This window comes from Cataglyphis hispanica, chromosome 16 (genome assembly GCF_021464435.1).
Source record: "Cataglyphis hispanica isolate Lineage 1 chromosome 16, ULB_Chis1_1.0, whole genome shotgun sequence".
NCBI lineage: Eukaryota > Metazoa > Arthropoda > Insecta > Hymenoptera > Formicidae > Cataglyphis > Cataglyphis hispanica.
In genome coordinates this window covers 4,012,372-4,027,749 of record NC_065969.1, presented here as the reverse complement: position 1 = coordinate 4,027,749, position 15,378 = coordinate 4,012,372, and the positions used below count along the sequence as shown (strand labels likewise).

The window sequence follows — 15,378 nt, the reverse complement described above, 5'->3', positions numbered from 1 at the left end:
AAGTCACCTATATTCTGATACTTTTCTAATTTCCAAAAAAATAAATTTTTTTACTATATTTTTTTTATTTTTTTACTATATAAACCATCATTTTTTCAAAATCTTGATATTATAATTCTTGGAATTGCAATGTTAGATTCCAAAAAGGTTCTCCATTTAGGGTCTGAAATACCTGACAAACTTTAAGTGCAAAACTTATATTTCTTTTACTGATTTATATATGTAATTTTATCACGTATAGATTAAAAAATATAAAACAATATATGTATATATGGATCTATTCCATGTATATTTCTTATATATATATATATATATATATATATATATATATATATATAGATTTATATGTATATATGTAATTTTATCACGTATAGATAAAAAAATATAAAACAATATATGTATATATGGATGTATTCCATATATATTTCTTATATATATATATATATATATATTTTTTTCTTTTTTTTATTTTTTTTTCTTGGTTTTTATTGTACAGCGATCATTTGTGAAGATTAAGAGATGAGTTAAGAACAATTTTTAGATAGTAATTTTCACTATACTGTAAAAGAGAAGCATATATCGGGTATTGGACGTAATCAATTGCAATATGATTTTTCCAGATCAAAATACAAAAGAAATTCAAATGTGATACGGCATTAAAGATGGCTGGTGCTTTAAGATTCAAGCACGCTATTAAATTAGGAAGATCTCTTTCGAGATCATTAAATAGAAATTTTCCAGGGGAAAAAATAATTCAAGCACAATGCCGACGATTGCCAGGTTTGTTAATTTTATTTTTTTTATGCTCGAACATTAAATTTACATTTATATTTTAAGGTTGTAATTTTGTAAGGTTACCGATTTTTGTGCCTTATTTTGTGTTAATCACACACAATAATTATTTTCTTGAAGAATACTTTTTAAATATTATATTTTAAATGTTATATATTAATGTTAAAGCAAATATGAATTATTTTTAATTTTATAGTTATTTGCAATCATATAAGATATTGGTCATCTCAACCAGAGACTCAAACGACAGAGTACCATAATATTATAAAAGATTCAGAGAAATCTGTAGGTGAGTAAATACATTCAATTAAATAATTATATTTATTTTAAGCAGTTTGGCTAACCGTAATAGGTGCAATATTTATTATGTTGCAGGTGAAAGTGCCAAGCATGAATTTCAATCGGAGACACAAATGCTGCTACAAATTGTTGCAAAATCTTTATATTCAGACAAAGAGGTATTTAAATATTGATTTTTGTAAGAAATATATTTGACAATGATTACAACAATTTGTTTGTTAGGTATTTGTGCGAGAGCTTGTTTCAAATGCTAGTGACGCATTAGAAAAATTGCGTTATTTACGCCTAAGCGACAATGAAGCTGCGCAAGTAGCTGGTGATAGAAGCTTAGAGATACATATTGGCACTGATAAACAAAATCGTACTCTCACAATCCAAGATACTGGTATAGGGATGACTAGAGAAGAATTAATATCCAATTTGGGAACTATAGCTCGATCTGGCTCTAAGGCAAGTATCATTAAGAAAATACATATATTTTCTTTTTTTCAATTTTATAATTTGCAAAATATTATCTTTTACTCAAAATAAAAATTATGATATATCTATTTATAGGCGTTTTTGGAAAAATTGAAAGAAGAACAAAACTCTAGTGATACTTCTAAAATTATTGGACAGTTTGGTGTCGGATTTTATAGTGCCTTCATGGTTGCTGACAAAGTGGAAGTATTTACAAAATCTTTTGCAAGAGATGCAGAAGGTCTTTGCTGGACTTCAGACGGGTAAAAATATAAAAATATAAAAAATAAAATATTCTGTATAGATTTAACAATACTATATCAGTGATACCACAAATGCAATATATAGATCAGGTACATATGAGATTTCAAATGCGGATGGAGTACAACCAGGCACAAAAATTGTTATACACTTAAAACCGGATAACCGAGAATTCAGTGATGAGAATGTTATAAATCGTAAGCATATTAATGATAAAAATACATATATATATACATATATATATATATATATATATATATATATATATATATATATATATATAGATTGCTTTTATATACAATAAATATACGATAAAAAACAATTAATTTTTTTAGGTGTTATTAAGAAGTATAGTAATTTCGTTGGCAGTCCTATTTTTGTGAATGGAAAAAGAGTCAATACAATTCAGGTATCACACCTATAGTTTTATTGTCTGCTATGCTTAATAATTAATATTATAAAATGAATATTTTTTTTGTAGCCGTTGTGGATGTTTGATCCGAAAGATGTCATGCCATTACAACATGCAGAATTTTATCGATTTATAGGAAATTGTCTCGATGCACCAAGATTTATATTGCATTATTCAACGGACGTGCCATTGAGTATTAAGGCTCTGTTGTACTTTCCAGAGGATAAACCCGGACTGTTCGATTTAGCGAGGGACACTACAAGCGGGGTGTCACTTTATAGCCGAAAAATTTTAATTAAAAGCAAAGCAGAAAATATCTTACCGAAATGGTTACGATTCATTAAAGGCGTAGTTGATTCGGAAGATATACCATTAAATTTAAGTCGCGAACTATTGCAGAATAGTGCACTAATTGGGTAAGAATAAATACTTAAATATCACATCATATTGCTGCATATGATATGAAACCATAATTTTTATAGAAAACTGCGAAATGTATTGACTGCACGTATATTGAAGTTCTTACATGAGCGATCTACAAAGCAGTCAGAAGATTATAATGAATTTTATAAGGCTTACGGCTTGTTCTTAAAAGAGGGTATAATTACAAGTAATGATCAATCTGAAAAGGTAATAATTGATTGTATTCTATTAGTGTTTCATAAAATATATTGATTTATCGTTTTCGTGTTTATTCTAGGAAGACATAGGTAAACTTTTGCGATTTGAATCTTCTGCTGCTGCCCCGGGAGAATTAATCAGTCTGCCGCAATATTGCAGTCGTTTAGCGAAAGATCAAAAGGATATATATTACCTATCAGCACCGAGGTATGTATAGAGTTATAACATGAGTAACTTGTTCTAATATAATCTGCAAATATCATACTTTTGTTACAGTCGAGTTTTAGCTGAACAGTCACCGTATTACGAATCCTTAAAAAAACGAAACATTGAAGTACTATTTTGTTACGAACCATATGATGAATTAGTATTAATGAATCTGAGACAGTATAAATCTAACTTTTTGACTTCTGTGGAGAAAGAAATGCGAGATGATACAGAGGCAAATAAACCAGAAAATTTAGGTAAAAACTATTTGGATTAGACCTAACTACGAGAAAAAAACAACTATTTTTGTATATCTTTTTTCAACAGGTATTATAAATAAAGATGAACTGGATAATCTTGTAAACTACATGAAGAAGATTCTTGACAAAAAGGCTTATGATATTAAAATGACAAACCGTTTGGAATCACATCCTTGCGTTGTAACTGTACAAGATATGGCAACTGCAAGGCATTTTATTCGTACACAGAGCCATCAAATGGACGAAGAAATGCGGTACTCTATTCTTCAGCCGCGTTTTGAGATAAATCCGAATCATCCTCTTATCAAAAAGTTATGTAAGCTGACCACTACAGATACTGAATTAGCTGATCGTCTGATACGACAGGTACGTTGCATTTATTATATATTGCAATGTTTTGAAATTTCATTCTATAATATATGAAATTATTACTTTATAATTTTTTTAATGCTGTAGTTATTTACCGGTGCTATGGTTGGAGCTGGTTTAATTGAGGATCCGCGCATTTTGTTGACACCAATGAATGAATTACTTACGTTAGCATTGCAAAAATATTAATAATTAACTTTTACATTAGAGGGAAGGATTATCGATACCTCGAAAACATGGATAGCCGACATTGGTCTATGACTTGGAAGTAAAAGAATATTTTTTCTTTATATATTTCTCGTTAATGTATAGAATATTTCTTTCTTCCACATCACAGAAGAACGTTGACCGCCCCAAGATATCGTAATAAAGTACCAATAAATTATACATTTTATTATTCAATAATAAGTTAATTGTAAAATAGAAAGGTATAACTTATTGTAGGCAAGATTGGTTTCTTTATTACAATAGGTTGATCTTGTACAAATTAATTATAGCCTTACAATAATAACAAGTCAAGTTCCTCTTTTCTTGAATGATTCCATGATATCGATATGTATTCTATTAGCAGGGCTAGGAGTGTTATGGCGAATTTAGAAATTGTACTCATGATTTCCATGTTTTTTTCTCACAAACTACTTTTTTAAAAAAACTTCTATTTCGCTCCAACTATTCAAAAAAAAGTAGCAAGCAATAAATTTGTAAAATTATTTTATAAAATATGTAAATTCAATAAAATTATTCACTTTTCTTTGTAATTTTTCTACAAACTCACAAATAGAAGTAGGCCCGAAGCAATAATATAGCGAAAAGTACATATATAAATTATTTATATATATATATATATATATATATATATATATATATGTATGTATGTATGTATATATATATATATATATCTTTTCAATTCAGATTTTATTACTCTTCTCTTCTTAATTCACTGGTTGGAAGATTCTTAAAAATGGATTTCTGCGATGTTTGTAAGATCACTAAATAATGCGTACACTATTTATAAAAAGTCCGCTGTCACATCCACATTTTCTATTTTACAGTCTTTGACCAAAATGTATATATATTTGATTTTTTTTTAAATAAAATTAATCTAAATGTGTGTTATACAAGCTTTCTGTGCTTCATATTACTGTCTGAAATTTTATACTGCTTATTGAAATCAAATCTGTGCTTTCTACATCATTCTTATATATATTCTTTTTTTTCCTCTAGTATTATTCTAATATAAAATAAAAATTATCGAAAATTCACATTGAGTTGGTGTTAATATATGTGATATGCTAAAATTTCAGAAAGTAGAAGCACAGCCGATTTTAACTTATACAAGGACGAGAGACGCGATGCTTTTGCTCTTGGTCAACGTAAAAATCACCCTGTTTAGCATTATTATTAATATGATTCGCTAATGTATCGTATGAGTAGGATAGTTGGCGTCCTTTACAGAATAGGAACATAAAATCGAATTTCTCAACAAAATTCTACACGCATATATAAAAGAAAATATATATACCTCACCCAAATTAAAAGCTGCCACTATATAATATCCATTAATGAAAGATACTCTAAATGGAAGTGACAATGAGTAAAAAATCTTATATATAATAGATTGCTCCTTGATTCTTCTATCTCTTTTATACAAATTAATCGTTATTTATATGGCATTACAAATTAATTGGCAGTTTAAAAAGTATCCCATTATACATTACATAGATAAATCTCTATGACGAAGAACGATACATGAAATGCAAATGGCAGATTGGTAAAGAGCACGATTAGTAGAGATGAACATCTCGCGCTGCTGAGCAGTCTTATTAAAGAGTGAATAAAGTGTGACGTAAGTAGTAGCACCATGTATGCAGATTTGTATCGATCGTATTGATGGTGACTAACGAATGAAGAGATAGAAAAGAAAAAGTATTAAATAAACGGAACGTTGACTTAGCTTACGTATAGACGAGAATCGCCCCTTCCATCGCTCTCTCATCTTTTTTTCTCCTTTTCTTCAAGTTTCATTCATAAACATATAAAATATATAGACATAGCATTAGCTGCCAATATGGACAAGATGGAATCTTTAATAATTTAATAGCTCGAAACAATAGTAACACGTTACTGACTTTAATTTATATATCTTGTGCTTGTGTGGATAACGTGTTCTACAGTTCATTGAGCGTTATTTATACGTGTTTCGAGCAGCATTGCAACGGAATTACTTGAAATATGTCGATGTAATTTGCTATCCCCCCTTACTGCAAATTTTAGCTTTTCCTTTAAAGAAACTCCGTCTATTAAAATTTTATATGTCTATGATTTCAGTTATAAAACGTTGGATAATTAACATTGTAATTATTATGATACAAGTCATATAGTATTTGATCATCGTATAAACATTATTATCATCACAGTAAAAATATTTCATTATATCTTTTAACTATTAACCTGCGCCTTTCTTACTGCAGTAGACGCGCGCAGCAGCCACGCACATCGCTCCGCAGGGCAGGCTGTTTTTTTTCACTAGAGTCCATTTACTTACACACTAATTCGCTACTTTTAATATATGTATTATTAAGTAGTCCGTCGGTTCATTTATACGTAACCAAAATAAAGTCAGTTAGCAAATAGTAAAAATACATAAATGTGCCTATGTATCTTTTGCACTTGGAATTATATAGTTGTTGGATTAACATGTTAAATTTAAATGATAGATCATTAAACAATAGTCATTGGTCTGACGACATGGTCGCGATTAACTTTACTTTTTTTTTCGATTAATAAAAATTTCCCATTTCTTTATCAAGATCATTTCTTACACATACATGAATGTGTTAGTAGAATTGCCCTAAATTCTATTTTTTTCAGTAAATCTCATCTCCTTGGGTAGAGTCTAAAGGAATATTATCGTGTTACGTGAAAATGAAATAATATTAAGAATAACGTGCGATGTATAACATCACTCAATATGCAATACGTATATTTCTTGATTAAGCACGCGATAAATATATATAACATCTCTTGCAATAAGAAGAGAAAATATTATGACTTGAAAATATAGAAACGGAAAAAACAGACGAACATTATATGTTAGTCTATTTTTCTATATCCAAGTCAGAAAAAAAAGTAACGTCTCTTGATCATTCTACATTCTTTCACAAAATATTTAAAAATATATTACTATAACAAATGTACATATATGACGTGTATCTCTGGTAATATGATAAAACCAAAGTAAAATGAATAATAAAAATCAGATTTTCATCCCTTTCGGTATGACGTAATGCGCGCACTGTTAGCGGTAAATGTATAACGATTATCCGCGATTAGTTTGTAGGATTAAGTACGCTGATGCTTGAACTCTACCTGTATAGGAGGAGATTTTTCAGACGTGATATATTTTCGCGACAATATATTATATGTGTGTCGAAATATTCCGCGTCGATTTCGCTTGCACACCGGTTCCTTATTTCATAGAGCTGCCTGTACAGACTGTCTTATCTTATCGGCGATATAACACTTATGTACAAAATTGCATATTCACAGACATCCGCGTGTCTCGATCGTAGAAGCACAGAGAAACACGCTCCCGCACGCTTAAGTCTATCCTCATCTGACTTCGTTTGTCACACCGAAGTTTGCGTGATGCCGTTCCCCGACAGCCACAAGCGCCCGTTGTTCTTCTGATCCGCGATCTCGTACTCGGAATCGTCGATCTCACACAGATTCGTTGAGAGATCACTGTTGCTCGTGGCGCCGCCCAATAGCGAGTTTCTTTCCTCCAGCGTGGTGATGACAGAGCCGATCTCGTCATCCTCGATCACCTTGTGGCATCGGTTACGGTTGCGGGTACTTGGAAAACCATAAGGCACTACATCGTCTTCTTCTTCGTCAGATTCGAGAGTGCTGAGACGGCCGTTGAGCGGATTCGTCTCGTTCTCGGTGTCGGTATGGATATTATAATGCGGTAGATACGAATTCGGATGACGCAGATAGCTCTCGGAGCTCTTGTACTTATACTCCCCTTCGCCGCCGCTGTCGAGGGGATTGAGACGTTGTGTCTCCGCGCAGTGATACTGTTCCGAGAACTCGGTCCCACATTCGGAATCGCCAACGTATTCCGATTCCTGATCTTCATTCAGAGTCTCGATGTCCCTCGTTGGATCTACTGGACCGTGTACTATAATAGAATTGTATAATATATAAGAATGTTATATAAGATTGTATTGTAATAAAGTAATGGCCATAATTAATACATTGTTAGCTGAATATAAAAAATTGGCATGAAAAATGTACAATTATTATATAATATTACATTTTTTTGCCATGCATAAAAATTGTAAAGGAGTTAATAGTTAGCATTAGTTGTTATTGTATTAATATTATAAAATAATTATTTTCTTAATTTTGTCATATCAACATTATGACATAATATGTTAACATAGTATTTAATACATAAATTTTGAAATTTTTCGTTATAGACTCATCAACGGATGACAAAGTTGATAGATTTATTACAATAATCTAATATATAAGTTTGCTATTAAACATAAAATTTAATGCTTGTGTGACATTAGTTCGATAAAATTGTGAACACAATATGCAAATCATGCTGATACAAGTGAAATAGAATCTATGCGCATGCACTTCTGTACTTACTTGTTGGTAATTGATGAGTATTGGATTCGTTACTCTCATTGCTGTGAAAACTGGATGAGTCCGGCACCTCGCTGCCGGGTACTTCCGTGATATTAGGTAAAGGATTCTGACTTCGTCTGACCCAGTCTGAGCAGTCCCAGTGATACCCTAAAAGCATTGTAGACAACGACTGTACTCCGACACGCTACATGCGATGCAGCATAGTGTTGTGCAGTGAAGAGGAAGGCAGGACAAATAGTAGCATTCAATTAGAAACAGACAGTACAAGCGAAGAAGCAAGGATAGATGTATATACTGAATGTCCGAGAAATTGTGCACGTGTAACTATAGAGTTTGAAATTTGATTATAGAAACGACATTCAAAATCGATAATTTTTTTTCTAATTTTCATCTTTCGATCATTTTAATTCGCATCTTATACGTATAAAATTTAATATAAAATCTAAATGAAATCAGATCCATTTAGTCTTTAAGAGAAAGTGCGTTATTCGAAGGACATTCTGTATCTTGATCAATGCGAGCGGGCAAGTCTCAACTTACCGCCGACGATGCGGGGATCATCCTCGATGGACGTGACGGAGACGACGGAAGATCCAACCGCATGAGGCGCCCGTCGAGAGGAGTTTAGTAGAAGTCCTCCAGTGGTCAGCTCTGGTACCACTGGGCTCGCTCGTTTCAGGTCTGTTAGTGCACACAATACGAAATACGCGATGTTAATAGAATAATTCGCTACACGCCCGATCAAGTCAGAGCACGCAAACAGAGAAATCGCGATAGGAAAGATGAGAGAGAGAGAGAGAGAGAGAGAGAAAGAGAGAGACAGAGAGAGCCGAGAGTAAGAAAAATTTGAGAAAGAGATTCGTGAGTAATGATGAGAATGGGGAAGGCGCTTATCTAATGCTCCCACCTCTTACGATCGCATGCCACAAGCGAAATCAAAATTAACAAGCTATATCGAATGGAACTGGGAGAAATCGTTTTTTGTTTTTTTTTTTTTTTTTCTTTCTTTCATTGACGCTTACCATTCTTGATCTTGGCGGTGTCAGTTATGAAGGAGGCTAGCTGCATCTGTTCTTGCCAAGTGGGCTTGTGGAGACTATCCGTGTCGCTGCCAGCTGCATTCCCACCGACCGGATTAGCGAGGGTTAAGGACGGGGGTGGAACGGGGGTACTGCGATTTAAGTTTCGCAAGTAATCCGGCGGAAAGTTCTCTAGCTCGTCGCCCGCGCTACCGTAGCTGCGCAGGGTATCCAAGTTATTTAGAGCCACCGCCGCCGAGTTACCATACGCGACCGGTTCGTTGTTCGAGCTGGGGGTGTAGGAAGCGGGTCTGGGAGGGCATTGGGGAGGTTCTCTCTGTAAAAAGAATCACACAAAGACCTTAAACAGGATCGTCGGCGCGACGGGAGGGATTGTATCGTGTCGGCAAATCGATGATCGCAAATCAAAAATAAAATAGCATCGAGATCGATTACTAAACAGCGCAAAGATGAATATGAAGGCATTATATCTTAATCGTAGATAAAATTATTAGAATATTGCGGTAAAGTCTCGCTTAAGTTTCTTTACATCGATACTGAAATAATGCCTTCCAAAACGAATTTATATTAGCTCTTGAAAGTTCATGCTTTTATACTATGCACGATAACTAAGATAATATCTAATCATCTAAACACAATAGTACCTGTATGACTTCTAGATTGCTTAGTTTCGAACTGCGTTTGAACTCGTGCTCGTGCGGTCTCGCGGAATTCAGAACGATCTGCTTCCGCGTCTCGTTATTGATGTTGTTGGCACGCGCTCTAGTCCGCTTTATTCTGATCCGCCGAAAAGTGACGACTATGATGATGAGGAATATGTTGATTAATACCGCAACGCCGATCCACATAAGATGCTCCCATGTGATGTTAAAATGGTTGGATATGATGGGCGTGGAGAAAGCCGGATTACCGCAATTCAAACCAGTCATATTCGGCGGACATATGCACCGATACGTGCCGATTTCATTGATGCATGTACCACCGTTTGTGCACGGGTTTGCGTCGCATTCGTTGACGTCGGTCTCGCAACGCTCACCGGTGAAACCTTGACATTTGCAGATCGGACCGTTGTTACCCTCCTCGCACACGCCACTGTGGATGCATGGATTTGGATTACAATATCTGCCATATTCGCAGCGTTTGCCACTGAGGTTTGGTCCAACGCACTCGCAGATGTAATCGCTATCCTCCGACACGACCTTACAACGGCCGCCATAGAGGCAGGGCGACGAAGCACATGGATCCGTGTCGATTTCGCAGGCGAAACCGGCAAATCGATTGTGACACTGACACTCGTAGCTGTCACCGCCCATATCCTTGCAGGTACCGCCGTTTTGACATGGTTGTGATCCACAAACGCCTGGTGGCATTAGAATGGTCGCCGTGTCACAACTAAATTTGACTTGTCCCTTGAAACCCTTAAAGATCGCGACACTACTTGCACCACTCATGTGCAGTGGCACGGACACTCGGGCAATTCTGACGTCGTCCATGCAACCGATGAAACCGCGTTGCACATCTTCAAAACCAATGATAGACGGATGCTGTCGTACTTCGGCGCCGAGATATAGATCGTCCGATTGCAGATTCAAAATGTCGTTGATACCGGGCGCAGAGCCGTGAGCGATATGTTTACCATCGACGGTGAGGCGGGCGCTGTTGCTCTCTCGTTCCAATTGGATCTCATGCCATTGCCCGTCGCTCACATACACGCTGCTTACTCTCACCAGTCCTTCGCCGCTACCTAAATCGAATTTGTATTGCACGACGCCGTTAACGATTTCTAAGATATTATAGTCTACCTTGCCGGCCGCATACATTAGATTGCCAGTAGGCTGCACTGTTCGAATTCTCAAGGATAGACTTAAGCGATCCTCAATCGTTTGTCGAATCAGCGCCTTGTCGATTCTATAATGCGCGTAACTTTTGCCGCTGAAAGATATGGGATTCCGCGGGATATAACACGATTCGTCATGGCACTTGGAGATGTCGATGTCACAGATCTGACCGGCGAATCCCTCAGGACATTGACAAGAATACCCTTGCACGGATGAGTCCGGCACGCAAACCTTGAATAGAGGACAAGGATCCCTGGCACACTCGTTGACCACTACTTCGCAATGATTGCCAGCGTAACCTTCTTTACAATTACATTCCATTTTGTGTTTGTGTCGCGGTGATACGAAGCTCATTACGTCAGTAGACACGGGCGTGATTTGCGTAGGATCAAGAGTAATCTTGTCCTGGCAGTCACCATAAAAGCAATAGCCTTTGTTACACTTTGAACGAACAATCTCTTCGACGACCAATTTTGTCGATTCCTCCAGCTCTTCCACATGTTGATTCAATGCCTCGCGTATGCTTTCCGAAGCGTAGAAACCCAATGAACCTATCGGACTCGCTGCCTTCTTCACGGCAAACAGAAGATCGAGATCGTTGTGCACTGCTTGGCGAATCGCCCGTGATTTGATCAAATTCGCTTCATCAATTGACGGTTGTACGCTGATAATAACAATGTCTTTGAGTCGACAATTCATCGCGTTGCGAACAGTCCTAACAAAACCTTTGCGATGGCTTAACATGAAATCTTCTGGGCTGACCTCACGGAATCTCACTATCACCGAATTCTCGAGCATTTTATCGGTCACCAGGTCAACGTTAACTTTCGCGACAGAGTACGAGTGAAATTTACCATCTGTCACGCTGACGTTTATCCTATATTCACCGACATCGAGTCTAGGTAAGGCCACCAATATACCGTTGATCTTGTCTATTTGGAAGAGATTGGTATTCGAGATCGGCGCAGACGGCACCAAACTAAAGAGTAGCGTATCGTACTGGTCTTGATCGGTCGCGTGGATTTTTCCGATAATACCGCCGGGGTACTCATCCATGTAAGAATTGACAATTACCTCGAGGGGTGTGATTACCGGCGGATACTGCGATTCCTCGATCACCTTGATTACGACCCATGCGTCCGAGTACAAAGGTGGGCTGCCATTATCAAATACTCGAACGTGCAGTACGTATTTATCCTTCACTCTATTATTGAACTTTGTCGCCGTTCGCAAAGTGCCGTCCTGCTCCAGTCGGAAAGCGTCACCCTCATTACCAGAACGAAAATCAAAGGTATACGGCTCAGCGTTCGGTTCAATGTCCGCGTCAGTGACCACGAATTGCAGAACTGTGTGGCCGAGCGGTTTATCCTCCTGCACTATAGCGGTATAATTCGGCAGAGAGAACAACGGCGGATTGTCATTCGCGTCCAGAATCTCAATATTTACCATCACAAAGCTCGAGAGCATCGGTATGCCGTTGTCACGTGCATGAACTTCCAATACGTAGTTTGCGATCTAAGAAAGAAATTATAATGTATAAAGAAATATTTTGATTAAGTTTATGTAATATATGGTATATTTGATACTAACTTCTTCTCGGTCTAATGGCGCAGTAACAGTTATTTGTCCAGTCTTTCTGTCGATAGAGAATTGCTTCTGTCTGTCGCCCCGTTCTATATAATACGATATGTTGCCATTCTCCTCACTGTCTAAATCGTTCGCGTATACCTGAAAAACATAAAAACAATAAAATATAACATATTAATATGTTAGATATATCATTTCACCTGTGTGTAAGTTATTTCTCTATTTTAATATCTCTATTAATATTTTATTTTTTACACGTATACGTTGCATTTTGCGCAAATAATCGCGTGACATGTGAAATTATTGTGACAGGAAATAAATGAAACTCACTTGCGTAACTTTCTCCCCGATTTTCGCATCTTCCCTCACGAAAGCCCTGTATGAAACCTCGCTGAAGATCGGCGCGTTGTCGTTACTGTCAGTGACAGTGATATTAACAGTGGCGTGGTTACTCAACGGTGGAATACCTCCGTCGACAGCTTGGATAGTGAGAAAATAATCGCGAGCACGTTCGTAATCCAATTGTTCGGCGATAGTTATGACGCCTGTTTTAGCATTTATCTGGAATTTCTTGTGTTCATTGCCACCGACAATCGAGTAATATATATCGGCATTAATTCCCGTATCCTTGGATGTAGCGAGTACTCGAGCCACCTCGGTACCGACTGCATAGATCTCAGGCACTCTTGCAAAATAAATCTTGGAGGCAAACTCGGGCGGATTGTCATTGATGTCCTGCACGTTAACGATAAGCGAGGCGACGCCCATCAGCTGCGGGGTGCCCTGATCGAGCGCTTGAATGGTTACGTTGTACATGGCCTTAGTTTCTCTGTCTAATGGTTTGGCCAACGTGACTATCCCGCTATCCGCCGCAATGAGAAAGTGGCCATCGGCCGAATCGATAAACTCGTATCTGATTTTCCGATTGATACCGATATCATCGTCTGTAGCGTGCACCTTTGTCACTAGCGTGCCGACTTCCACATCCTCGGGCAAGGTGCTGCTGTATGTCTGCATAGTGAATTTCGGCGCGTTATCATTGAGATCGGAGACGAGAATCTCTAATTGCGACGAGCACTCCCAGATTGGCTTGTCTCGATCCTGTACGTGAGCCATCAAGGAATATTTGGCTTGAGTCTCCCGATCGAGCTGTCCAACAGTTTTTAACACACCCGTTTCCCTATCCAACGAGAATTTGTCATTATTGTCGCCGGTTAAATAGAATCGTAACTTAGCGTTCGGTTCATCATCGTAATCAGTGGCCAACACGGTCAAAACATAGGCGCCGGGATGCGAACCTTCAGAAAGAATTTCTCTGTAACGATATCGTAGACAATACGGCGGATTGTCATTGACGTCTAAAACTTGTACTGTTACTTTCGTCTCAAAAACATATTTTCCGTCGGTACCGATAATTTCAAGCTCGTAACGATCGATAGTTTCTCTGTCTAAGGATTTCGCCACATACACTTCACCAGTAGATCTAATTTGAAATTGTGATCTAGAGTCACCAGATGTTATGTAAAATTCTATCGGTGTATTGACGTCCGTATCTTTATCGATGGTGATCAATTTCACTACAACTGTACCCGGTAGAGCATCCTCGTTTACCGTAGCCTCGTAACGATCATCAACAAATGCAGGCGCGTTATCGTTATAATCTTTTAGCTTGACGTGCACCGATGTTCTCGCAAAGTGTTTCGGATTTCCATTATCAGTGGCGACCACCTAAAAAGAAAATTATTACATCATTGCTTGAGATGTATATGCATATATATGCATAGACATGTATATGCATATATATTTAGAGATAACCAATATATTCAGAATATTTAGCATTGCATTTACCTGAAACTTATATTCCGGTTGCTTCTCTTTATCAAGTTGCACCAATGTCGATATCCAACCGGTATAAGGATCTACTGTAAAAACGTTGGCTAATTCCCCTATGTCAGATCCAAAGGAATAACGCACCTCGCCGTTACTACCGAGATCCTTGTCGTGCGCAATAACTTTTAATATAGACGTTCCCTCTTCGATGTTTTCGGCCAAGCTAAGTGTGTACGGATTACTTTCGAATTTCGGCGCGTGATCATTCTCATCCAACACCTGAAGAGAGATTTCGGCGAGAGCCGTGAGCGGAGGGCTGGAATCGGTCTCGGCGAGAACACCGATCAAATGGTTGTCTTTCAATTCCCGATTCAATGGTTTCGCTAAGGTAATTTGGCCGTGAGAATCAATCGTAAAGAGCGGGTTGTCCTCATCACCCGACACTATGCGATATGTCACTGTGCTGTTAGTGACGGTTTTAAGTTTCGTGATAGGCGTGCCCACAGAAGAATCTTCCCTTATGAAGAATTTATCTTCTTTTCGTTCAAATAAAGGAGGAATATCATGGAGACCCATTATATAGATGCTAAGCGGTACATCGGCGTGATGCGTAGTTGTACCTTTGTCTTCCGCACGAATGAAGAGCTCGAATAATTGATTTTCTGAAAATAATGAATATTCATTTATGATTAGTAAAGTTTCCAAAATGGATGTCTCTATTTCACCGACATATTCTGCCT

General features: G+C 37.0%; 2 protein-coding genes across 7 annotated transcripts in view; one reads left to right on the top strand and one right to left on the bottom strand.

The window, feature by feature from the left end:
- Nucleotides 1-521: 521 nt before the first annotated feature.
- On the top strand, nt 522-4,431 carry LOC126855510 (heat shock protein 75 kDa, mitochondrial). Its single transcript, XM_050603238.1, has 13 exons — nt 522-780; nt 989-1,081; nt 1,168-1,250; nt 1,315-1,542; nt 1,648-1,814; nt 1,900-2,009; nt 2,148-2,221; nt 2,294-2,640; nt 2,707-2,854; nt 2,925-3,052; nt 3,122-3,309; nt 3,380-3,678; nt 3,769-4,431. The coding sequence occupies exons 1-13, from the start codon at nt 663-665 to the stop codon at nt 3,868-3,870; spliced, it is 2,085 nt and encodes a 694-aa protein (XP_050459195.1). The 5' UTR covers nt 522-662; the 3' UTR covers nt 3,871-4,431.
- A 1,169-nt stretch (nt 4,432-5,600) lies between these two features.
- The window catches only part of LOC126855500 (fat-like cadherin-related tumor suppressor homolog), a 183,633-nt gene continuing 173,855 nt past the window's right edge, over nt 5,601-15,378 (bottom strand). For 3 of the 6 annotated variants that reach the window (XM_050603199.1, XM_050603201.1, XM_050603202.1), the window contains 8 exons: nt 14,657-15,300; nt 13,139-14,536; nt 12,812-12,949; nt 10,028-12,736; nt 9,366-9,699; nt 8,884-9,024; nt 8,344-8,490; nt 5,601-7,864 (listed from right to left, as the gene is read on the bottom strand). In XM_050603199.1, coding sequence (XP_050459156.1) covers nt 7,311-7,864; nt 8,344-8,490; nt 8,884-9,024; nt 9,366-9,699; nt 10,028-12,736; nt 12,812-12,949; nt 13,139-14,536; nt 14,657-15,300 — 6,065 coding nt within the window. In that variant the 3' untranslated portion in view covers nt 5,601-7,310. The remainder of the gene's footprint in view (nt 7,865-8,343; nt 8,491-8,883; nt 9,025-9,365; nt 9,700-10,027; nt 12,737-12,811; nt 12,950-13,138; nt 14,537-14,656; nt 15,301-15,378) is intronic. The other 3 variants (XM_050603200.1, XM_050603204.1, XM_050603203.1) reach the window with 3 other exon arrangements.